The sequence below is a fragment of the Staurois parvus genome, unplaced genomic scaffold, assembly GCF_062004578.1.
Source record: "Staurois parvus isolate SC_StPar_1 unplaced genomic scaffold, SC_StPar_1.0 ptg001489l, whole genome shotgun sequence".
NCBI classification, from domain to species: domain Eukaryota; kingdom Metazoa; phylum Chordata; class Amphibia; order Anura; family Ranidae; genus Staurois; species Staurois parvus.
The window spans coordinates 621,694-648,747 of record NW_028319285.1 but is presented as its reverse complement, the minus strand read 5'-3'; the positions used below and the strand labels follow the sequence as shown (position 1 = coordinate 648,747).

Below are 27,054 nucleotides of genomic sequence, written 5' to 3'. Positions count from 1 at the left end.
GTTGGAAAACACATCGGCATTTATTGTCTGACTGATGGTCTATCATGGCTCGTTGTGTTTGGAATCTTTGTTAACAGCTTGGTTGTTTTGTATTTCTTACTAACTTCCTCATTCATGTACGTGCATTTATCTTTTTTATGCTTGTATCTCATTCTACTGTTTCTCACGTATGTGCCTTTTTCTTGAGCTGTTTTGTTCTTCAAGTGGATATACTGTTACTGTTGTTTAACCTTTAATAAAATCGTTTGTAAACAAAAAAAAAAATTTTTTAGATTTAGTTCTAAATAAATATATAAAGTGCTAATATACTAAATAACACAAATAAATAAATAATACTGTCCAAAAAAAAATGTCCACAATAAAATAAAATATAAGGTATAAAATAAATAAAATAAAATAAACAAAAGTCCTCCAACAGTGATGTTGATAATACTTTATGTGTATCTATGGTATCACACTATGTGAGTTCTCTCTTTCTTTGAGGTACGATCTCCGTAAATCATTGGATTCACATCCTGCTGGAAGTCATTTTGTGGATTGTCTACTTGGAGGACTTTTGTTTATTTTATTTTATTTATTTTATACCTTATATTTTATTTTATTGTGGACATTTTTTTTGGACAGTATTATTTATTTATTTGTGTTATTTAGTATATTAGCACTTTATATATTTATTTAGAACTAAATCTAAAACTTTTTTTTTTATTTACAAATGATTGTATTATAGGATTTTTTTTTGGACAGTATTATTTATTTATTTATTAGTGTTATTTAGTATATTAGCACTTTATATATTTATTTGGATGATACACTTTTTGGGGGGAAAAGTGTTTAGGTGCAATTGGGGAATTATTTGAAGGGAACAATGTTTATTTCTGTCATTTAGATTTAGTTCTGCTTATTGGAAGAACCAAGTTCAATGTCTACCTCCCCTGTGCATTGCTAAACATACTGAGATATTACAGGTGCTCTTTAAAAGATACTCATTATCTGGTGGATCTTCTCACAATGTGGCTGTAACCTTCTGACATATATCATATGGTCTGAGCAGATTATACTGAAAAACATGAGTAATGAGGAAGAGACGACGTTTACCTATGGCGACTGGCTGTCAAAGACCAAAGGTGAGAAGAGGCAACTCTCCGTTGAGATGGCGGCGGTAGTGGATGAAGAGGAGATGGTTGATACCACCACATACACCATACAAGTGAAGACTAGTGACGTATCAGGTATGTATGCGATTAGTTGATTTTGGTGTAAATGAGGCAAGATATTGCTCACCATTAGCTGGAACCTCATAGACCTTATGTATGAAAATTGGCAACATTTCTACATTTGTAAAGATGCCGAAATGGATAGTCCCTGTACTGAAAAAGTGCAAAATATCAGCCTTTTATAATTAGAAACGGACTATACAATATTTATTTCCAGCCAATGTGTTGGTCTATTATATAATAAGAAGATGAAGACTCTCTTTTTTTTTTTTTTATATAATAGGTGGCGGTACTGATGCCAACGTTTGCATGATAATCTTTGGAGAGAATGGCGACAGCGGGACACTTGCGTTGAAGCAGTCGAATAACAACAACAAGTTTGAGAAAAATCAGATGGACTCTTTCCGCTTTCCGGATATGCTAAGCCTGGGCGACCTCTGCAAAGTGCGCGTATGGCATGACAACTCTGGTAAGTGATGATTATCGCTGCGGGGCGCGCATGTTAGCCATAGCTGTTGGAATACATGAGGTTGCAGGTAGAGAGCATTTATTAAGGTTGCAGAACTCCAAGGTGAATCCAGAATTCTAAAAAGCTGGTCTCAATATTGCACAGTTTTACAAGCTCCTCTCCTGTACTAAAATTGCTAATTTTGATTATACTGCACACTGTGAGCTTTTCACACAACGGTGTACTGGACCTGCCACTCTGTGGGTGGCTAGTTCCCTCCCTGGATGTCAGATTTGCTCCTACCACATCACAGCAGTATATTCAGTTCCAGGACAGGCTCGTGCAGTGCCTAGAGCAAGGACGCAGAACTGCATCCCCCTCCCCCGCTGCTGTACAATGGGCATTATCCGCCCCCTTGCACCAGTTGCTCATGGTAGGCTTTGAGTGTGCAGTGTACGTGCATGGTCAATCACTTGCTTCCAGCAGCTAGAAGGTATTTGTGTATGCATGGTGGGATTTGTGTGTCAACTTTGGACAGATGGGTTGGAGAGTGGGCATGTTGGACCACAGTGTGACAGTAGTAGTGGCCAGAGCATACATGAAGTCATGGCTCACTGGTAGACAGCCACTGGTCTGGAGAGTAGGAGTGTTGAGGGTGTGCCATCCATCTGTGTACAGTCTCAGTTATGCAGGCCATAGACGAGGAGAAAACCGGATGTTTTTTTTTTAGAAAAATGAAAAAAACGGTCATTCAAAAAGTCTGATTTTTGTCCCGTCTAGGGACGGCAAATATAATAGCGGTGTCCCTGCAGAGAGCTCGGCTATTATATTTGACAGAAGAAAAAGAATATGAATAAGAAAGAAGAAGAAATAGAATATGAATAAGAAGAAGAAAAAGAAGAAATAGAATAAGAAGCAGAAATAGAATATGAATAAGAGAAGAAAAGAAGAAATAGAATATGAATAAGAAGAAGAAAAGAAGAAATAGAATAAGAAGCAGAAATAGAATATGAATAAGAGAAGGAAAAGAAGAAATAGAATATGATTAAGAAGAAGAAGAAATAGAATATGAATAAGAAGGAAAAAGAAGAAATAGAATAAGAAGCAGAAATAGAATATGAATAAGAGAAGAAAATAAGAAATAGAATATGATTAAGAAGAAGAAGAAATAGAATATGAATAAGAAGAAGAAATAGAATATGAATATGACGAAGAAAAAGAAGAAATAGAATATGAATAAGAAGAAGAAATAGAATATGAATATGACGAAGAAAAAGAAGAAATAGAATATGAATAATAAGAAGAAAAGTTGCAAGATTGTATCTATTTTTATCCATTTCGGATACAGATGTTTCTATTTGGATACAAATAGATACAATGTTGCTATACTTTTAAATGTCAAATATAATATCGGACTGAAATTCTTTTTTTTTTCTTCTTCTTATTCATATTCTATTTCTTCTTATTCATATTTTATTTCTTCTTTTTCTTCTTCTTATTCATATTCTATTTCTTCTTTTCTTTTTTTTATTCATATTCTATTTCTGCTTTTTCTTCTTTTCCTTCTTCTTGCTGGTCACTGCTCATGCGCATTTTTTAAAATCGGTAAAAAGATCGGCCAATTTGTCCATCATTGCCGCGAAAATCGGCCGAACGACAAAATTGTCTGATTTTTTTTCCAACATGACTGACAAAAAAAAAGTGTCAAAATCACGAACAACGGGCGACCGATTACCCCACTAACGATCCGAAAATCGTTCGATTTTTTTGTCGGCTGAAAAATCGGTCGGTTTTCTCCCTGTCTATGGCCTGCATTAGAGGTGCTGTCTGCATGTAACCACGCAATCAATGCCAGTGTCAGGCCTTTGATATTCACGCAATAAACACTTGAGCCCCTTATTTCTCAGACCAGAGACTGCATACTCTTTCTTGGTTTTATTAGGCTTGATAAATACTTTTTATTTTTTGGAATAGTTTGTGGGGACTGGTTTAGAAAAACATAACCTGCACATCTACTGGCACTAGCCTGGATGTGAGGGCAGGCATACTTATACGTTTTATGTGAGTACTTGTTTAGCGGATTGTTGGCACTGCACTTGGCCCCTTCTGAGCATGGGTGCAGTGCCGGCATATGTGGATTTACTTTTAGCTACAGCCGCAAGTAGCTTGCCTTAATGCAGCTCATAGGATGGTATTACAGTGAGAAATGCTTCCTGAACCGAATACCCATTATGTGCAGTGATTGCACAATGGGCCCCCTCCACCTTGGGGCCCATGTGCACTACAGGCAATGTACACAATAGTGAACTGGTACAAGTGTCATAATGTGATTGGTGGTCAGTGTTCTCCATAATACTTCATGTTACATTTATAAAGCAAATGAGTGGCTTTATTCGACACCAATCAGTCTGTTTCTCATTTAGCAATGTATATGCAACAGTTTTTCTATGTATTTACATAGTTGTTGTTAAAGTGGAACTATACTTTATCTGATGAAAAGTATACCTTACGGTGCCGTACCAAGCTATGGATGGAAAGCAAAAAGGAAAGATCCTCTGTGACCATTGTGACCAAGCCCCAATGGGCGGAGTGAAACGCAACAGAGGGCGTTCCTCAACATTGGATTCCTGGGGTTGGTTGAGCAACGTCCATCCTTTCACTTACACTGTATCTGAGCAGCACAAACCAAAAGCACAAATTTTTAACCATTTGCCATTTTGAATGGCGGCCGGCAAATGTCATCAGCGTTCCGGGTGGACGCCATATGGCATCCTCCCGCACATGCGCAGATTGCGCTCCTGCAGAGCCGTGCAGCGGCGCAATCTGTCACCGGCCGTGTACCTCGGACACGGCCGATGACAGATCTGAGTACCGGCCCCCCGTTGCCGGTACCATATGAGCTGCTGTGACCAATCACAGCAGGTCACATGACAGTTGTATACAATGGATGGCTTCATTCATGCCATCCATTGTATACTAGTGGCTAGCTGTGAATGGTCACAGCTAATCACATGCACATGTCATGTGATTAGCTGTGGCCAAATCACAGCTAAGCACAAAAAACAAAAAAAAAAAAAAACCCTGAATGAATTGATGTCATTCAGGTAAATGCTTGCTTATAGCAAAGTAATTCTTTGCTATAAGCAAATTGTGTAACAAAAAAAATACTGATCACTTCCCCAAAGTAGTCCAATGTTACTATGGTAACATTGTACTACTTTGGTCATAGTAAAATATGAAAAAATAATCTTAAAAAAAAGAAAAAAAATGTAATAAATAAAAAAACAAAAACAAATTATATATATATATATATATACTGTATATACAGTCATGGCCGAAATTGTTGGCACCCTTGATATTTCTCCAGGAAATCATGTATTTCTCACGAAACGTATTGCATTAACACATGTTTTGCTATACACATGTTTATTCCCTTTGTGTGTATTGGGACAAAACAAAAAAAGGGAGGAAAGAAAGCAAATTCGACATAATGTCACACAAACCTCCAAAAATGGGCTGGACAAAAGTATTGGCACCCTTTCACAACTGCGGATAAATAAGAATGTTACAAGCATGTGATGCTCCTGTAAACTCACCTGGGGCAAGTAACAGGTGTGGGCAATATAGAAATCACACCTGAAAGCAGATAAAAAGGAGAGACGTTCACTTAACCTTTGCATTGTGTGTCTGTCTGTGCCACACTAAGCATGGACAACAGAAAGAGGAGACGAGAACTGTCTGAGGACCTGAGAACCAAAATTGTGGCAAAATATCAACAATCTCAAGGTTACAAGTCCATCTCCAGAGAACTAGATTTGCCTTTGTCCACAGTGCGCAACATTATCAAGAAGTTTGCAACCCATGGCACTGTAGCTAATCTCCCTGGTCGTGGACGGATGAGGAAAATTGATGAAAGATTGCAACGCAGAATAGTCCGGATGGTGGATAAGCAGCCCCAAACATGTTCCAAAGACATTCAAGCTGTCCTGCAGGCTCAGGGAGCATCAGTGTCAGCGCGAACTATCCGTCGACATTTAAATGAAATGAAACGCTATGGCAGGAGACCCAGGAGGACCCCACTGCTGACACAGAGACATAAAAAAGCAAGACTACAGTTTGCCAAAATGTACTTGAGTAAGCCAAAAGCCTTCTGGGAAAACGTCTTGTGGACAGATGAGACCAAGATAGAGCTTTTCGGTAAAGCACATCATTCTACTGTTTACCGAAAACGGAATGAGGCCTACAAAGAACAAAACACAGTACCTACGGTAAAATATGGTGGAGGTTCAATGATGTTTTGGGGTTGTTTTGCTGCCTCTGGCACTGGGTGCCTTGACTGTGTGCAAGGCATCATGAAATCTGAGGATTACCAAAGGATTTTGGGTCGCACTGTAGGGCCCAGTGTCAGAAAGCTGGGTTTGCGTCCAAGATCCTGGGTCTTCCAGCAGGACAATGACCCCAAACATACGTCAAAAAGCACTCAGAAATGGATGGCAAAGAAGCGCTGGAGAGTTCTGAAGTGGCCAGCAATGAGCCCAGATCTAAATCCCATTGAACACCTGTGGAGAGATCTTAAAATTGCTGTTGGGAAAAGGTGTCCTTCCAATAAGGGAGACCTGGAGCTGTTTGCAAAGGAAGAGTGGTCCAAAATTCCGGGTGAGAGGTGTCAGAAGCTTATTGATGGTTATAGGAAGCGACTGATTTCAGTTATGTTTTCCAAAGGGTGTGCAACCAAATATTAAGTTAAGGGTGCCAATACTTTTGTCCAGCCCATTTTTGGGGTTTTGTGTGACATTATGTCATATTTGCTTTTCTGCCTCTGTTTTATATTTGTTCCAATACATACAAAGGGAATAAACATGTGTATAGCAAAACATGTGTTAATGCAATACCTTTTTTGTGTGAAATACTTGATTTTCAGGAAAAATATCAAGGGTGCCAACAATTTCGGCCATGACTGTATATATATATATATTTTTTTTTTTTTCATACTGTCACCAGTCAGTGTCCCTGACCACCGCCATGCCAGTTATATGATGACACTGTACTGCACTGGTGACAATATGTACAAAAAAAAAATAGTGAAATAAATTTTTTACATTTTTTCATTTTCCGAAAAATTATGACAAAAAAAATACAACTTCAAAAAACTCCCCATGCCTCTTATGAAGTACGTCGGACTGTCTACTCTGCAAAAAGGGGTCATTTGGGGGATATCTGTACTATTCTGACATTCTTGGACCTCAAGAAATTAGATTGGCCGTCAGTACTTCAGGATTGATCAATATTCAGATATATACCATAGTTTGTGAACTCTATAACTTTCCTACAAACTAAAAATACATCCTAATTTGGGTTATTTTCACCAAAGACATGCAGCAGAATACATCTCGGCCTAAATTTATGAAGAACAATTATTTATTTGCAAACTTTTATAACAGAAACAAAGAAAAATGTGTTTTTTTAAAAAATTTTTGGTCTTTTTTTGTTAATTTAGCAAAAAATAAAAACCCCAGTGATGATTAAATACCACCAAAAGAAAGCTCTAGTTGTGTGAAGAAAACGATAAAATTTTAGTTTGGGTACAATGTCGTATGACCGCGCAATTGTCATTCAAAATGTGAGAGCGCTGAAACCTGAAAACTGGCCTGGGCCGGAAGGGGTAAAATTGCCCGGTATTGAATTGGTTAATATTCAAACACACTCATCCATCCATGTTTTATTTTGCTGACAAATCACTTTGTATTTCAATGGTTTTTATTAATTTGTAACATTTCAACAAGACTTGAGCAACAAGACACACCCATGCAGGGGCTATCAATGGCAGATAAAAAGCCAAGAAAACAGTGCTCTAACACCAACTGAGCAAAAGGTGCGCCCACGCAGGGGCTATCAATGGCACATAAATAACTAAAACAGTGATATAACACTGACAGTAGCTCAAACCAAAAGGCAGCTAGCCACACAAAAGGCAAACAAAAATATATTAAAAAAAAAGGACAGCAGAAGAAGGAAAAAGGAAAACACCAATATCGAACAACATCACAAACCCAAACTAGCCGGGGGGAGCGTGGGAAAAACATATGTCAACCACGGCTCCCATATTTTAAAAAAATTTCCATTGGGAGTCGTTACAGATACTCGATATCTGTTCATTGTGCATCAGAGTGGTTATACGGTCTCGCACCCCCTGAAGAGGGACAGATGGGATCTTCCAGGCCTGAGCAATTGTTCTAGTGGCCGACAAAAACAAATAGGAAGCCAACTTCTGCTGATGAGCCAAGAGGCCCGGTATGGGACAATGAAGCAAAGTGTACTGAGCATCCCGGCGTATGGAGAGACGGAGAAAGGTGAAAAGGAGGCCAAATACATGAGACCAAAAACGAACCAGTTTCAGGCATGGCCACCATATATACAACACGTCTCCACGATGACCACAACCCCAAAAGCAGCGATCACTGCAGGCACGGTTTGCCTGGGCCAAACGATAAATTAACAATGCCCCAAAAGCAGGTCACAATTAGTGTGCTTGCCTGCACCAGCCTGCCCTGGATCGCATGTGTTAGGGATCCGGGTATGACCAGAAGTGTGTGGACTGACACAGGGAAACGCAGGCTTCAGGTATAGTAAACAATATAATTTATTAAAAGGTACAACACAAATACAAATGCACAATATAACAAAACCAACTGATAACAGAATGTACACAGACAAGGGCAGTCAGGGCTGGTGAGGTGGAGTGGTCAGGCAGGCCGAGCCCACAGCACGGATTGTCTCAGCGCGTGGGGTCTAAGTCCCAGCCTGCTGTTCACCAGGGCCCCTGATGGTGGGGATGGACTTGGTGCAGACTGGAACCAGGTCGCGACCCCTGAGTGCGTCCGGCTGTGGTAGAGAGTACTGGCAGGGGAGTGCGGGAACGGAGTCTGATGGGAAGAGGCAGGCAGACTTACTGAAGTGATCCGTGCGGGATGGATGGATCGTCGGGTGAAGTGAGCGTAGTCAGGCAGGCCGGGTCGGTATCGTGCGGGCAGCGAGGTACAAGGAGCAGGCGGAAGCGTAGTCAGGAATAGCCGAGGTCAGGACAGGCAGAGTTCATGCAGACTCAGGATTAAGCAGGATCAGGCAGGAAGCAGACAGGATGCAGGTACAGGGGCTCATGGGAAACAAACACCAAGGCCCTGAACACAGGCCTGGCCATTCCTTAAATACACCTGTGTAATTAGTTTCAGGTGATGGCTCATTGTAGGAGTGAGCCTCTGGTTGCTGAGAGCACCTGCTGGCCAGCCCTGGTACTACAACCCACAAGGCAGGTGAGTCCCACCACTATTGGCGAGTCCATTCCTGACAGCATGGCACAAAAGTACCATTCGATCCGGTTGCGGTGCGTTTCAAATTGGGCACAAGCATACTCAAATAGTAACCGCTCCAGTTTCCTCCACAGCCTCCAGCCGTATGTCAAACAGCATTCCCGCACTCCAAATGGATGATCAATATTATGCATATAGAGGGCAGGTACACAGAACAAAAAAGCTTTCCATAATGTAAAGTCCTTAGCAAATTTTATTTAAACCAAAGTATTGCACTTACATCAAAGAAAATCCAAAACAGAGTTCCATAAGGGCAAGAAAACTGCATGTACCACTTCCAAAATGCCCATGGGCATGCGTGGTGACATACGCCCTAGCTCCACCCGATGTGTTTCGTCAGATATGACATCATCAGGGATTAAGGACGTACGTCCATCACCACACTTATATAGGAAGATCCCAAAGAGACGACCGGCTGTGATTGGTTGCGCCCACTGCAACAGCAAGATTGCTATGGCATGGACAAAAACAACGCGGACCACAGAGAAACTAAGACACGAAGATCATGAAAAAGAACAATAATATAGGGATCCCAATACACCATCTTTATTGCACTGCCTACTGCTGGTAATCAGAGAAATATATTCAAAACAGTATAAATATTAGATGTCTCAACCCCCTAGAGGTGATCACCATAGTTGAAATTAAAACTATTAAGCCATAAAAATGCCCCCAAAGGGTAGATGGTGTAATTACACCCACAAAAAAATGTTTACATTTTCAATTAAAAAGGAATATAATTAATTAATAATTAAAATGAAATAAAAATGGAATAAAATGAAAATAAAAATAAAATGACCTAAAAAAAAAAAACAGCCGGCCGTCTCTGCAATACATCAAAAAAAGAAAAGAAAAATAAACACATTATACATAATTAACAATGCCTTAATTCTTGTTAATAAAACAGTTAATGTCCCAATTGATATTCAAGCTGTATGGTGCCTAGGTCTTAAGGTCATATATCCACCTCAGAATGAGATATCTCTCTTTTGACATTACCACCTCTCCAATGAAGGTTATATTTATCTATGACAAGGAAGGTAGTTCCTTCAGGGTTCTTATTATGGAAAAGGGCATAATGTCGCGAAACACTATGCCATTTAAAACCCTTCCAAATATTCCCAATATGTTCGTTAACCACTTGCCGCCCAGCCACCGCATATAAACGGTGGCAGGGCGGCGCTCGTAGGCAAAAGCACGTTTTAAAACGGCTGCCTTCAAAACAGGTAGGGGGCGCGCGCCCGCCCTACCTGTCCCGCGGGTGTCAGCAGCGGGTGTCAGCCGACGGGTCACGGCCGGTTTTTACCGGCCGGTATCCCACGATTGCCGGTGATTGCTAACACAGAGCAGGGCTGCATTGTTTACACACAGCCCTGTTCTGTGTCAGTTTTCTGACAGCTTGTGAGAAACTGCAGAGTTTCTCTCCCTCGATCAGCTCCCCCCTCCCTCCCCCCCCCCGTCCAGTACACACCCCCGCCCCTCAGTAAAACTCTCCCCTTACACTGCAAATTCTAAAAATGTTAACCCCTTCCTCCCCAGTGACATTAGTACAGTTTCAGTGGTTTTTTTTTCACTGATCACTGTATTGGTGTCACTGAGGATGTCAGTGACCCCAAGTCAGTTCCCCCCCCAGTGTCAAAATGTCCGCCGCTGTCCCGCAGTCCTGCCATAAGTCGCTGGTTGCCGCCATATGTCGCTGATCGGCGCCATTATTAGTATAAATAAAAATTAAAAATTCCAGTATCTTTCCCGCCCTTTGTAAACGCTATAACTTTCACGTAAACCAATTAATTTACATGTATTGGGATTTTGTTTAGCAAAGACATGTCGCAGAATGCATTTTGGCAGAAATTTATGACTAAATTAGATTTTTGCATTTTTTTTTTACTGGACATGTTTTATAGCAAAAAGTCCAAAATATTGTTTTTTTTTCCTCAAAATTGTCAGCCTTTTTTTTTATAGCGCAAAAAATAAAAACCGCACAGGCGATCAAATACCACCGAAAGAAAGCTCAATTTGTGGGGAAAGAAAGGATGTAAATTTCATTTATGTACCGTATTGCATGACCGCGCAATTGTCCGTTAAACTAGCGCAGCGCTGTATAGCAGAAAAAAGGCATAAATTACAGTATCTATACCATAGTTTGTAGACGCTATAACTTCCACACAAAGCAATCAATATACACTTATTGGGATTTTTTTTACCAAAAACATGGAGCGGAATACATTTTGGCCTAAATTTATAACCAACTTTGAGTTTACTATATATTTTTTATAGCTGAAAGTAAAAAATATTGTTTTTCTTCAAAATTTTTGGCCTTTTTTTGTTTATAGCGTGAAAAATAAAAAGCGCACAGGTGATCAAATACCACCAAAAGAAAGCTCTATTTGTGTGAAAAAAAGGACGTAAATTTCGTTTGGGTGCAGCATTGCATGACCGCGCAATTATCAGTTGAATTAGTGCAGTGCCGAGTTGCAAAAAGAGGCCTGGTCATTAAGGGGGGTAAATCCTCAGGAGGGCAAGTGGTTAAAGCAAATAAACCAAGGCGGCTGCTTAAGCCACTTTATGATTGCATCAGCCCTGCATCCCCCTCTACACATTCTCATACATAGCTGAGGCTGTCAATCACCTGCTGTGTGCTAGAGAGAGGAGAAGGCCCATCTCCAGAGAGTCTGTGGTGTCCTGATAACTTGTCGGAAGTGACTCATGCATATTTCAGAGGGAAGAGGGAGGAGACAGAAATCTCACTTTGTGCTTGAGATTGAGGCTAGTACACACTATAGAATGATATGCTCTGCTCATTTTTTTTATTTCAGAGGTTCACAACCACTTTGATTGGTTCCTTATGGTTGGTTTGGCACCTGCAGCTATCAGTGGCAGTTCTCAGCGGTAACCCTAACATTCTCATGGCAAGGGGAGCCATTATTGACAGACTGTGGTCACCAACAGGCTAAAATAGAATTTTGAGCATATACCCTCTTGTGGCAGTGTACCCGAGCTCAGGCATGACACTAGAGGCATACGTTGGACAGAAAAGTCTACATGATCATTTCTGTCCCCCTCTGTGTCTATTGTGTGGTTTCAGGATAAGGGGACCGTCAGTAGTTCCAATGAGTTGGCAGTTGACCAAACTTGACATAAGGCCCTGCCAGCATTCTTGGTGCACTCTACAGTCTGCTTTACACAGAAATTCAATGTAAATCACTGATGTGGCACTGCGCTGAATAGGGCGGTGTGTTCTGCACAGAGTGAAATGATGTGAATAAGCTGAAGAGAGAGCGTCTTTATCTGCACTCTCTGTTCTGTGCTGGGATTTAGGGAGTTTCTCCAGTCCGAGTGTGTCTATGTGATAAGCCTGACACAGGAGATAATATAAAGACTTGTTATCCTCTGAATGTCCCCAGGGATAGGGCTGATTTACATATGGTGTCTGGCTGCACCGTGAACAATGGCAGGAAATTAAGGGGAAAATATTAAGAAATTAAAGGGAGAATATTCATATCAGTTTTACTTATTCATTTTTTTGTTTTAACCATAAAAATTATGTAAAAAGCATTTCTAATTTTTTTTTTTTTTAAAGCTGAACTCAAATCGATAAATACACTGATGAAAATATTTCTCTCTTTTTTTTCTTTTCTTTCCTTCTTTCTTTCTTTTTTTCTTTCTTTCTCTTTCTTTTTTACTCTTTTCTTCCTTTCTTTTTCTCTTTTTCATTCATTCTTTCTTTCTTTTTTGTTCTTTTTCCTTTTCTTTTTCTCTCTTTCTTTTCTCTCTCTTTCTTTCCTTTTTTCTCTCGCTCTCTCTCTCTCTCTTTCCTTTTTTTTCTTTCTCTCTCTCTTTCCTTTTTTTCTCTTTCTCTCTCTCTTCCCTTTTTTTTCTCTCTCTCTCTTTCTTTCCTTTTTTTTCTCTCTCTCTCTTTCTTTCCTTTTTTTTCTCTTTCTCTCTCTCTTTCCTTTTTTTTTCCTTTCTCTCTCTTTCTTTCCTTTTTTTTTCCTTTCTCTCTCTTTCTTTCCTTTTTTTTCTCTTTCTCTCTCTTTCTTTCCTTTTTTTTCTTTCTCTCTCTTTCTTTCCTTTTCTCTCTCTCTCTTTCTTTCTTTCCTTTTTCTCTCTCTTTCTTTCTTTCTTTCCTTTTTTCTTTCTCTCTCTTTCTTTCTTTCCTTCTCTCTTTCTTTCCTTCTTTCTCTCTGTTTCTTTCCTTTTTTCTTTCTCTCTCTTTCTTTCCTTTTCTCTCTCTCTTTCTTTCCCTTTTTCTTTCTCTCTCTCTCTTTCTTTCTCTCTCTCTTCCTTCCTTTCCTTTTTTCGCTCTCTTTCTTTCTTTCCTTTCTCTCTCTCTCTCTCTCTTTCTTTCTTTCCTTTTTCTTTCTCTCTCTTTCTTTCCTTTTTTCTTTCTCTCCCTTTCTTTCTTTTTTCTCTCTCTCTCTTTCTTTCCTTCTTTCTTTCTTTCCTTTTTTCTTTCTCTCTCTTTCTTTCTTTCCCCTTCTCTCTCGCTCTCTCTTTCTCCCCCCCCCCCTCTCTCTCTCCTTCTCCTTCTCTCTCTCCCTCCCTCTCTCTCCCTCTCTCTCTCTCTTTCTTTCCTTTTCTCTCTCTCTCTCTTTCCTTTTTTCTCTCTCTTTCTTTCCTTTTTTCTTTCTCTCTCTCTCTCTCTTTCCTTTTTTCTCACAGGTACATATATAGTGCTGATATCTACCCAAAGATTTGTATCTCTGTCCATCCAGTCCTGGTATTAACACATCACAACCTTGTCTGGTAGGGCAGAATACTTGTTTGTTTTTCTGTTTTAACACTTACAAGTTCCTTAGTCTGTGACTGGGCAGTGAAAGGATTAGCTCATCTCTCTGCCACTCTGCTCTATCCTCCTATAAGCATATCCCTTGTTAGCACATGTGCACTGAAGTGCATCTGATTGGCTCCCTGTGCTGCTCCCCCCCCCATCTTTAGCTCTGGAGTACAAGAAATGTCAAGAGGCAGATAGTAAGTCAAATTTAGGTACAAGCCGTGTATTTAAAAAAAACTACACTGCTTCCATTAACAATTCAGAAATGTAAGTATATATTACTCAATACTGGGCTGCATGCACTAATTTGTGTCTTCTATATCTACCTGGTGTTCATCTTTAGGGCCCGTTGACATTAAAATGCAGTGCGGGAAAGCTGCATTCCCGTGCGGCTTCCTGTACCGCATTTGAATTGCACTGGCCTTGAGATCTGCTGCGCGCGTCAGTGCAAAATTAACAACACCCCAAACGCAGGTCACAAATAGTGTGCTTGCCTGCACCGATTGCGGTGCGTTTCAAAAAGTAGTGTATGCACTACTTCTGGTGTAGTGGATTGCGATTTCAGCCCATTCAAAACGAATGGGGCTGATATTACACTGCACAGAACTACACGTGAGTCACACATCGTTCCTCTGCGATTCACAAGCAGTTCCTAGTGTGAATGGGACGTTAAAGTGGACCTGTAAATTGCCCATTGAGTGCAAAGTAACAGGTTCACCTAATAGTCCACCTAACCTCGCTGTTCATACTAAGGCTCCGGCGCTCTCCCAGTTCATCTGCTCAAGGGAAGTGAAATATCCAGTGCTTCTGGGTATGGGGAGCGTGTGACTCGCTGCTGTTCTCCCACCATGCAGTGCTGAGCGGCCAGTCATCACACGGGAGCACTATCACGGGGTAGGTGAGGGCCCTTACCTCTGTGTAAGATTCAACCAGACAGACTTGGAGATTGCAGCAAGGATTACAATGAACAGCACAGAACAGACATCACCAAATCTCACTGTAAATCTGATGAGACTAACAGTCAGAGGCAGCAGTGCCTTTGCTTGCCTTTATCTGGCCCTTGGGGTACTATTCCTCCCACTGACACCAATGATGGGGCATTATTACTCCCAGTGACACCAATAATGGGGTACAATTCCTCACACTGATACCAATAATGGTGCATTATTCCTCATACTGATACCAGCAATGGGGCATTATTCCTCATACTGATACCAGCAATGGGGCATTATTCCTCATACTGATACCAGCAATGGGGCTTTATTCCTCCCACTGACAACAATGATCGGGCACTGTTCCTCCCACTGACACCAACGGTTAGGTGCTGCTCCTTCCACTTACACCAATGATGGGGCATGGCTTCTTCCACTGACACCAACGAAGGAGCATTGCTTCTTCCACTGACACCAACGAAGAAGCATTGCTTCTTCCACTGACACCAACAATAGAGCATTGCTTCTTCCACTGACACCAACAATGGAGCATTGGTTCTTCCACTGATTCCAATGATGGGGCAATACCCCCCCCCCCAACCCAATAACAAACACAGGGCATACTTTACTCTCACTGATGCCAGAATATTGTTTTCTACTCCCATTGGCCACAGTCTGGCAAGCCTAACGTCTGAAGGACTGTAAACTTGTCCATTGTTTGGAACGTTTGGAGACCCCGGCCTTAGATGATGTAAAGCTCAGGTCTGCCTTGGCACAGGAAGTACACTGCTGTTTTTCAGGTGAAATTCAAGACAAAAAGGTACATTTTCAGTGTAATCCTTAGGAGCAAATAACATTTCCAAAAGTTCGCAATAAAATAGCAAATCTTCACTGAGTGCTCATTTACAGTTATGGTTGAGAGGCGCAGTAAAAACACATGGTTGAGCCACATTTTCATTGCCCCCCCCAGCCATTCCCTTTTAACCTGCAAAGGCAGCAGATGGAGGTGCAAAGTTGCTGTGATACTTTTCTTTGTGATGGCAGCATGAATTATCCCTCATTGCACTCGACAGACAGTAGCATCTGCTGAGTGCACACGATTCATGGAATTAGACCACGTGGTGGTGTGGGTTTGTAGGGGTTGAAACCTCATAAGGCCTCCTTGCCTTCTATCAAATGCCTTCTTTAAGGTGATCCTTTACAAATCACTCTACAGAGGGCTAACACTAGCATAAACTAGCACAGAAGAACTAAAACAAAATACTGGTAATGATGAGGATGCCAGGCAAGACCCAAAACCATCAAGCAGGTCTTGTATCTTGTATTTCTTATAGACATTGTTGAGCATACATGTTGATACATACAGTATGTGGGGGAGAGCAAAATAGAGTGTAATGGAACCGAGCCCAGTCTGCACTTGGGTACTTCCGTTAGACTACCTCTTCCCCGTCCGAACACCGAACACAGACACCACAGCAGACCATACAAGACTAGACGCCACCAGTCTTGAAGTAAATCCGGATATAAACTACTTTATTTTAACACAGATATAAGATATATACATTCAAGGGAACAACCCCCCTCCCTGCATAATGATACAGGGCAGGGCAATCAACATATAGTAACAAGAGACACACCAACAGATAGTCCCATCAGGAGGGAGGGCTGCTGGAGACACCCCCCACCAAGCCAATACACATAAACACATACATCCCATAATAGTTTTCTCCCAAGTAAGACACACAATAGAACGATGGGATGCAGCCACATGGCTTTAAGCAACAAGCCTCACCCCAATATTAGGACAGATCACCCTGAACCCCTAAAAGGCACAGGGTGATTTACACATAAGAGGGATATGGGGAGCTGAGACGGGGGTCTCCCCACCTCTCCAAAGTGAGCTGTGTTCCATGGGCCCCCCACACAAAGTGACTCTCGTCACATAGAGCATCCAAACACTTCCAGAGTCCCCAATTTTGGAATTGGGAAGTGGGGCGGTGTCCAATCAGTTGTTTCCATAAACCTGCTTGTTACGCATCTGCTGGACCTATAGACATTAGACTGTAAGCACGGTACGTGTCAGTATAAATATGTATAGGATTTTTATGCGTACATGTGGAAACAATACAACAGGAACAGGAAAACAGTACACATTGATACTTTTTTTTGAAAAGTAAGTTGATCTCATTGACATAAAAAAGGATAAAATATCTAGTGTCCCTTGAAATAGATGGATTACAAGGAAGACACATTCTGCTAGGGGCATTGTCCATGAACCTTTAGATGTAGCCGACAGAACTCACACTGTGCGATCGGGGAATCTTTTTAGGAACAAAAACTTGCCTTTTCTATTATAACCTTCCTCTTCCTAATTAGTGAGGCTTGTCAGACCTGCTTTATGAAGACCTAATCTATGTTTCAACCACTTTTCTGTCATCTCTGAATGCGCTTTCTTTATATAAGTAATTGCCTCTGTTTCATCTGGTGGAGTCCGCGATGTATAAGGGCCTATTAGTGGGCAGCTACCCTTTCTCTGGAACCTTGGGGCTGTTCATTGCCCATCCTCGACATCTTCTGCACCACTGACTCAATCCAGTTGACGGCTGATTTGTCAGAAAAACAATTACCATTGTGTCAAGTGGACAGAGTCTTTATCCTTCGGCAGTCTCACCACAGGGGACTAGTCTGAAGAACACATACCCTTCTCCCTTGGAAGATCCTATGTATATCTAAGGAATTCTCCACGAGAAAGGAAGCTGACATTTGTCATTAGAGACAAAGTATTACAATAGCCTGGGCTAAGAATGACTGTTATTAAACTTTGTTCTTCCCAACCCCCAGTGGACATCAGTAGAGAGGTCCTGGTTAATTGTGAAGAGGAAAGGTTTTTGTTGAAGAGCTGCAGCACTCTTGAAAAGCAGAATCAAGTCTTCCTAAAGCATACATTATCATTACCCCCATCACAAATACAAATAAAAAGGAGTTGCCTGACCCAGGAGCCAACTGGATATCTAGACCTGCTGGTTTATACCACGGAGAGACCCAATGTTATGATCCCATGTATTCCAGACTGCATATTGCTGTTTCTTGCTAGTTGGCCATCATCAGGCAGTGTATGGAGAACAGAATTCTGTGGAATGGGGCATAGGGCAATTAGAAAGTTTAACCAGATTATGGTAAAGCAGGTGAAGGGAGCAAACTGAGGCCAACTTGGATGTAGAGGCATAAAGGAAGATTGCATGACTAAACCCCCTTTCTTTAAATGAGACAGAAAGCACCTTATTTTATTATTAAATCCAGCTGTTCTCTGGTCATTTATTTGAGATCCTTCCTCGTCTGCTTTGGCATCAGCATTTGGTGCTCCTTACAATCTCCAGGTCCTAACACTGTCACGTAGAGGCTGGGCAAAGACCTTTTTCACCCAAGTAAGCTCATGGGGTGAAGAAGCATGAAGTGAGCATGGATCAGCGAGTATACCTTTTTGGGGAGTGGAAGCCCACATGGAAGAAAAATATGTTTGAAATCTATTTTAAAAATATTCTTCCCAAATATATTGACATATATTTGAAATGCTACAATTTTGACCATATTCAATATTTTTCAAAATACAGTCATATATATATATATATATATATATATATATACATATACACACACACACTGTATGTTGAAATGCGTTTTTATTACAAAATATATGAAATATATTTTAAAAAATACATTTCAAATATACTGTATGTCTTTAAAAATACAAATCTACATTTTTGGAATGCATTTCCAAATATATGTAAAAATATATGTTAAAATGACTTTTTTATATGTAAACTAAATCTGAAGAATATATTTAAAAAATATATGTTTAAAAAAATATTTTTCATATATTTTGTAATATATAAAAAAACGCATTTCAGCATGCAGTGTATGTGTATATATATATATATATATATATATATATATATATATATATTGTAGGAACTCGCTTCTTAATGGTAGAGCTTCTTCAAAGCACACAGCAACTCGCTTCTTTTTCAGGGGTATCCACCATCACACAAATTAAACAATACTCAGCCTTCTGGCTCTCTCAGGGATACCGCTCTATGACTGTCTCCTGCAGACTCCTTCCAAAAGGTTGTTTTTTTCACACAGCAAACCTCTAGCACACAGCTAGTCTGGCTTCCACCTCTCCTTGGTGAAGCCCACCTGACTCCAAGGCAGAGACCTCCCGTCTGCCAGGGTGGAGCCCTCCTGACTGCCGGGGTGGAGCCCAGAATCATGGCCTGGCCTCCACAAAAAGGCCTGCACACACCTGTGCAATCAGCGCGCTGGCTGCTCTCAAAACATGGGCCCAGGATTGGAGATTCCATCCCTCCCAAATCTCTTAGAAATCTCCAGGCTACAGGTCCCAAAACAGGCTTTACAAACCAAAGAGGAAACTTATAAACCAGTTTCCTCTGCATTATGAGAACTGCCTGGAGCCCCTCAACCTGTATGGTTGAGAATCCTGGGTGTCCATCGTGATTTCCACCGTGGCAGGATACCGCACTGCCACAATATATATATATATATATATATATATATATAAATAAATATATTTTAAAATATATTAAATATGGCCAAAATTTTTGCATTTCAAATATATGTCAATATATTTGGGAAGAATATTTTTAAAATATATTTCAAACATATTTTTCTTCCATGTGGCAGACAAAGTCATTCTGCCCTGAATTCTGCTGTCTGGTTGACTCATTGACTTCAATGGCAGGAACTGTAGAATTTATGGTGTATGTATAGCACATACTTTCAAGGGAGCATGTAAAAACACAGAGAAACAGCCGTGTAAAGATGACATCCCACAAGATCCTTTATATCCTTGGTTCTCCTTGGTTATTGGTGCATATATAGATCATCTCGAACTGCATATACAGTATACAGCTATGAGGTTCAAAACAAAAACACAAGATGCGTCATGCTTTTTTCAGGAGAATTACAAGACAAAATAGTAAATCGTCAATTTTTGAGTTTAGTTTCACTTTAATGTACCCATACAAAAGGTCTTCTGCTTCTTCAATATCATCCAACAAATACTTTTTTTTCCATCTGCCTAGCATCTCCATTGGATAGTCATGCCAAGAAGCTTTTCCAAAGAAAGCAAGCATCTTATATTCTGCATAATCAATCATCAAAAATCCGTTTGAATTGTGTGATATTTTCCAACCACTTGGTCAATGCCTTGATGGTCACTCCTAGTTTATGTCCTACCTCTAGCATTGGTGGTCACGCAGTATAGCTGGCTTCTGTGTTCTTCGCCTATAGCAGCCTCTTTTCCCATAAGGCAAGCAGACCCAGGTCCTGGAAATGGGGTGGGTGAGAGGAGCAGCTGCCCTGGGTGCAATGGTTTACTGTAGGGATGAGGACGCCTTCCTTCAGTTGACAGGCATAGTGACAAGGCATTGCTGCTGTTGTCAGCTCAGCACTGAGAGCAGCAAGGAGAGGAGGAAAGAGCTGGGAGGCATAGGATCCCCTAAGCTACATATAATGAAGGAGGGGGTGCAGTTTGGCATGTTTGCCCAGGGCGCTGGATGACCTTGTCCCAGCACAGAGCAGGCCTACCAGTACTTGGTTGCCCCCAGGTCTTATACCCAATGCTAAAGTGCCTGGCTACAACGCCAAGGTAGACGCAAACCGAGCACAGTGAGCAGGTACTTGTGGTTGGCAGACAGGCAGGGTGGTTCAGTGACAGTCTAGGTTCAGGGCACGCAGTTATCAAAGAGTAGTTGGGGTCAAAAGACAGGTTGTGTTCTCAGCGTTATCCAAAAGTCCAGTTCAAACAGCACTTGGGAATACCTCTATAAATTTCAGTATCACAGTTGGGAGAAATGAAGCTGTGCTTCTGTACCACAATTTGCCCATTAAAAGCACATAGGGATTTTATTGTAAAATTATAATTTCCAAATTATCATACATACAAAAACCGTAATCTTGTGTGATTGGAAATACCAGTCTCAAAAGTCATTCAGAGTAATCCAAAATAAAATGCTTAGAGGTGCTAGTGTCATGCCTGTGTGGTGACCAATAATCAGCAGTTTCATGGTTTAAGATTGGTGCTGGCTGTGGCCACTAATGTCTTCCCAAACTATGGGGACAACTAGAATGCAGAAAATTCAGGTACTGCAATCCAAGCCCCGCTGGGAGTTGGGGACTCCGGCTGGCATTCCATTGCTCACAAAAAAAGGATGCACTGGATGCAACATCATCAGGACCAGAAAGAGCCGCTGGCCAGAGGACACACCTTGCTGAAGTGCAAGCCTCGTCGGTGGGAATGTGGGATTAGGCTGTGTCATGACAACGCGTTTCAGGCGTGGCCCTTTTTCAAGTCATGTGACCACTGCAGCCATGAAGCAGTGATATACAGTATATTGATTGAATTCTTTCAAACCTGAGAATTTATTTAAAAAATACCTCACGCCGCTGGCTCCAGGACAGAGCGCAGCCTACATAGAGGCCCGCACGCTGCAGAAAATGAGCCTCATGAAACTCTGGGGAACCACAATCACTGTTCAGCTAGAGGCCCTCCTATGTGAACCAACAGGGGATCAGGAGTGTGCTCTGGGCAGCTCTGCAAGTTATGTGACAGTACATGCAAGTGCCTCTAGGTGTTGGTGTCTGTGTTATGGTGGTTCCTAGCAGGTGATACAAGCTTTTTCAAGGCACATCAGGCTTCACCAGAGCACTCCACAAGGGATAATGAGCCGAAGCTCCAAGTGGGCAGTAGTTTTCTTTGCTGCAAACTGGCACCAGGTTGTGTCCCTCAGGATTGCTCCACCAAGGGAAGGCTGGAACAGGGAGGCTACAATGCGGAGACTGTTCACAAGGCATTAGGATAGGAAAGATGTAAGATCTGAGCAGGGGTCTAGGCAAGCGACAAGGAATATAGTAGTAAGGTCAAGCAGGGGTCTTGCCAGGCAGCAAGGGAGAAGATAGTGAGGTCCAGGCAGGGGTCTTGTTGGGCTGCAAGCAAGAGAGTAGTCCCGTCAGTCTAGCAAGTAAATAGTATAGGGCTGTAGCTCTCAGGTAGCTGGCACAGCATCAACCACTTCAAAGTCTGGTGCTTAAATACCCTTCTGGTCAGAGGACATGCCCAGCATCATTTCTGGGAACTCTGGAAGTCCTGGAGGTAGTGGAGGACCTAGGAATACTGGAAGACCTGGTATAGCTCCCGTGAGTACTGGAGGTCCTAGAAATCCTGGAAAATACAGCAGGGATACTGTAAATAATAGAGATTCTAGTAAATCCTAGAAGACCCAGTAGAGTTCCTATGTTTACTGTAATTCTTCTGCTGGTTTGCTAGTTTTATAGTAACCACTGGTTTATTTTAAATGGAACAAAGGTATTGTACTTGTTTTCCCTATTCATTTTTTAAAAAAATTCATTGTTTTATTTTCCTTTTAATATTTTCATTTTATCTTGGTAGATACGAATTATTTCATATACAGTTGTGTTCAAAATAATAGCAGTCAGACATCACTAACCGGATCAATCACTGTTTTTGGTAGAAATGATATTTCTACATGGCAAATAATTTACTAGCAGGTGTAGTAGAGTAATAGAAATCCAACAGACCCCACAGTCATGACATGCATGCTGCTGATTCTGTGTCATTGAATCACTCATTGAAAGGGGCATGTTCAAAATAATAGCAGTGTGGAGTTCTATTAGTGAGGTCATTCATTCTTTGAAAAACAGGTGGCAATTATTGCCCTTATTTAAGGAAGGAAGGCAGCAAATGTTGTACATGCTGGTTACAGTGCATTTCTCTCTGAAATTCTGAGGAAAATGGGTCGTTCCAGACATTGTTCAGAAGAACAGCGTACCTTGATTAAAAAGTTGATTGGAGAGGGGAAAACATATAAAGAAGTGCAGAAAATGATAGGCTGCTCAGCTAAAATGATCGCAAATGTTTTAAAATGGCAACCAAAACCTGAAAGACGCGGAAGAAAGCGAAAAACTACCATTGGAATGGATAGAAGAATAGCCAAAATGGCAAGGACTCAGCCAACAATCAGCTCCAGGAAGATGAAAGAAGGTGTAAAGTTCCCTGTGAGGACTGTTACAATTAGAATGTGAAGCCAAGCTATCTGCAAGAAGCCCCCGCAAAGTCCCACTGTTGAAAAAAAGACGTGCTGAAGAGATTACAATTTGCCAAAGAGCACATTGACTGGCCTAAAGAGAAATGGCGCAACATTTTGTGGACTGATGAAAGTAAGATTGTTCTTTTAGGGTCTAGTGGGTGGAGACAGTTTGTCAGACGACCCCCAAACACTGAATTCAATCCACAGTACACTGTGAAGACAGTGAAGCATGGTGGTGCAAGCATCATGATATGGGGATGTTTCTCATACTACGGTGTTGGGCCTATTTATCGCATACCAGGGATCATGGATCAGTTTGAATACATCAGAATACTTGAAGAAGTCATGCTGCCTTATGCTGAAGAGGAAATGCCCTTGAAATGGTGTTCCAACAAGACAACGACCCCAAACACACCAGTAAACGTGCAACATCTTGGTTCCAGACCAACAAGATTGACGTTATGGAGTGGCCAGCCCAATCCCCGGATCTTAATCCAATAGAAAACTTGTGGGGTGACATCAAAAATGCAGTTTCTGAGGCAAAACCAAGAAATAGAGAAGAACTGTGGAATGTCATCCAATCATTCTGGGCTGGAATACCTGATCACAGGGGCCAGAAGTTGGGTGACTCCATGCAACACAGATGTACAGCAGTTCTCAGAAACAGTGCGACTACAACCAAATATTCATGAAGTCATTCAAAGGAAAGCAAAATCTTCAAACATTTTTCAGTTTATATAGTGAATGTTTGAGTTTGTAAAGAAGAATACAAACACTGCGATTTTTTTGAACCGTCTAATATTCACTTTTCTTCAATTTTTTTAGAGGAACAACACAAATTTGATCTATTTTTCTTCATGTTTTGATTTGGAATAGAATGTGTTGTGTTCCCAATGCATTTGTGTGGATGGAAATAAAAGCTATTAGAAGGATTTTGAGCTTTATTCACTTTTTTCAACACACTGCTATTATTTTGAACACAACTGTATATCGCATTCATCTAGAAATCTGCTGACCGCAAGTCTTGTGCAGTTCTTTTATGTACGGAGTGGGTAGTTTGATTCCCTGCTGTTCGTCCTTATTCATAATACACACAGAGGGTAATACAGTACATAATACACAAGTCAGAGGTTGGAAACACCCCTTCCTGCCTATAGTTCTGCTATCTATGGAGTTTGAATTAGAGAGATACAGTCTGTAACGGGAGTCACTTCGGGTGGGGGGCCCATGGAACCCAGCTTACTTTAGAGAGATGGGGGGACCCCTGTCTCAGCTCCCCATATCCCTCTTATGTGTAAGTCACCATGTGCCTGTTAGGGGTGCAGGGTGATCTGTCCTAATATTGGGGTGGGGGGTTGTTGATTGTTTAATGCAATGTGGTTGCGTCCCATTGTTCTATTGTGTGTCTTGCTTGGGAGAAAACTATTATGGGATGTATGTGTTTATGTGTATTGGCTTGGTGGGAGGTGTTTCCAGCAGCCCTCCCCCAATGTCAGGGCTCCGGGTATGACCAGAGGTATGTGAACTGACGCAGGGAAACGCAGGCTTCAGATATGTTATAAACAATATAATTTATTAATACTAACAATACAAAACGCAGTGCAATACTAAAACATAAACACAGTGCAAACGAACCAAACCACCCACAGATAACAATACATACAATGCAAGCGTAGTCAGGCAGGCCGGGTCAATAACAATCGGGCAGGTAGGAACAGGAGGAGCAGGCAGAGAGAATGGTCGGGGTCACAAGCCAGGGATCAAACAGGAGAAGTCAGCAGAGGTCAGGATCAAGCAGGGTCGGCAACAAGTCATTCAGGCAGGAACAGGAACAGGAACAGGAACAGGAATGCAGGTAACAAGATACAGGGGCCCATGGAAAAACACACACCAAGGCCCAGACTGCAGGTTTGGCCATCCCTTAAATACACCTCCGTAATCAGCTTCAGGTGTTTGGCTGACTGCAGGGTTGAGTCTCTGGTTGCTGAGAGCACCCGCTGGCCAGCCCTGGTACTGCAGCCCACAAGGCAGGTGAGTCCCACCATTATTGGCAAGTCCATTCCTGACACCCCTGATGGGACTGTGTGTTGGTGTGTCTCTTGTTACTAAAGGTAGATTGCCCCACCCTGTGTAGATTGTCCTGCCCCTTATGCAGGGAGGGGGGTTGTTCCCTTGAATGTATATCTTGTATCTGTGTTAAAATAAAGCGGTCTATTTCCTGGTTCACTTCCAGACTGGTGTCATCTAGTCTTGTATGGTCTGCTGTGGTGTCTGTGGTCGGTGTTCGGACAGGGAAGCGGTATCCTAACGGAAATACAGGTTGGGACGGTTCCGTTACACAGTCTACAAGTGGGCAGCTTCTGCTAAGTGGTCTATTTAAAAAATAAAGAATTCTCTCTGAGGTTTAAAAGCACCAAGTACCAAATATTTATTTCTAAAACTATGATTTTGCATAAAAATGAAAGATCCATTTAATAAATAAAATAAACCACAAACCACTGTTCCATATTCAGATCATATCAGCTGCATCCTAATGACCGCCGTATGTCAGGGAGGCAAAATTTGTAGACCTTTCTGGGAAAATGCTTAGGATTAAAGGTTGCCTAATAGCTATAAAAACCCTTCCACTACTTTCATTTAAATTCCCCGAAGGCCATCCACCAAGACATAGATGCTTGAAATTAAATTTTAGGCCATGGACATTTCATAAAAGAGGAGTCTTGTCATATGAGGTTTGCGTCTGAATCGTATGGCAGCTGGAATACTTCAATTGGTTTCTTTCTTTTTTTTCCTAGTAGATACCCATATGGTTTAATACTCTTCCGTCTGCATATTGTTACTGGGCTACTAGGAAACAAATGGGAAATAGAAGTTAACGAGCTGGGATGAGTTAAAATTGCTAGAGCCGTTGTGTAATAATCGGAAATTCTAGATTTAGTTCCATAGGAGCCATATTTATACCACAGGTAAGGGAGATGGGGATTTGTAAAGGCTTTGAAAGATTATGGAAGGTTACTTGGATTATAAAGATAGTGTAAATACCTTTACTTATTTATTCCTTTATCGTACCCTTTTTCATGATGGTGTAATTATCTAACCTCCTATATTGAGCTTTCATCAACCAGATGGAAATTAAAATGAGGCCCACAGTAGAGTTACCTGCCTTGTATACTTATGGGTGAGAAAGGAAGGCTTTGTAAAGTGAAGCTAAATTTGATTGTGGTTCCCCAGGGCTGTTGCTCATTATGGCAAACGTCCTTCTCACAGTGTCCTCCTCCAGCGATGTGCTCTCCCTCATCACTCCACAGCTGCCATCTTCTCCTGGTCTGTGTCTGGAGTCCTCTCTCTTTTGCATTGGCCAACCAGGAATGACACCTAGAACCTTCAGGGCCCTGGTGCAAGAAACCATAAAGGGCCCCCTTGACCCCCAGCCAGGGACCCCCATGGTGGTGGAACGCCAGGGCTCAGTCGCTAGTGCGACCTTTGCAACCCTAGTAGTTCCTCCACTGGTGCCCAGTATTTATTTATTTATTTATTTTTGTTATTTTTATTTTTTTACCATTTTACTTTTTTATTTACAATTTTTTAGGAGCCCTGTAGGGGGGGTTTTGGTGAAATATCAGTGGTCTATAGAAACCTCTGATGTTTCACCTTTGAAACAGAGGAAGGAGATCAAGGACACAGCCCTCAATTTCCTCCTCTGAAGCCTCAGCTGCACAGAATGAATGGAGCTTCCCGGTCATTGATAAACTGAAGCATAGTAAACACAGTTTACTGCGCCTCAGTAAACTGAACAGAGCCAGTGATCAAATCAAATCAAAATTTAAATCATATACAGGCATACCTCGGTCTACGAATTAAATTTTTTTTGTGGGACCTTTTGTATTGCGCAAAAATTCAAAAACCAAAATGCAGTTTCCCATAAGAATGCATTGAAAACCAATTAAACCTTTCCGGAGATCAGAAAAAAGTTTTAAAAAAGTCTTTTATCTGTTCAAAACTCTTTATAAAATGCACTTTAAAGGCATAAAGGGACATGATTAAAAAAAATTCGTAAATGCATTGAAATACTAATTAATCTGTTCCGGAGGTCAAAAAAAAATTAAAAAAAAGTCTTTTATCTGTTCAAAACTCTTTATAAAGTGCACTTTAAAGGCATAAATACTGTACAGGGAGATGCTTAAAAATTAATT

At 41.2% G+C, this 27,054-nt stretch overlaps 1 protein-coding gene across 1 annotated transcript in view; it reads left to right on the top strand.

Annotated features, from left to right (window-relative positions):
• Window positions 1-27,054, top strand: part of LOXHD1 (lipoxygenase homology PLAT domains 1) — a 296,932-nt gene that overhangs the window by 244,810 nt on the left and 25,068 nt on the right. Inside the window, exons 36-37 of the mRNA XM_089662524.1 lie at window positions 1,052-1,229; window positions 1,498-1,683. Of these exons, the coding sequence (XP_089518650.1) occupies window positions 1,052-1,229; window positions 1,498-1,683 (364 nt within the window). The remainder of the gene's footprint in view (window positions 1-1,051; window positions 1,230-1,497; window positions 1,684-27,054) is intronic.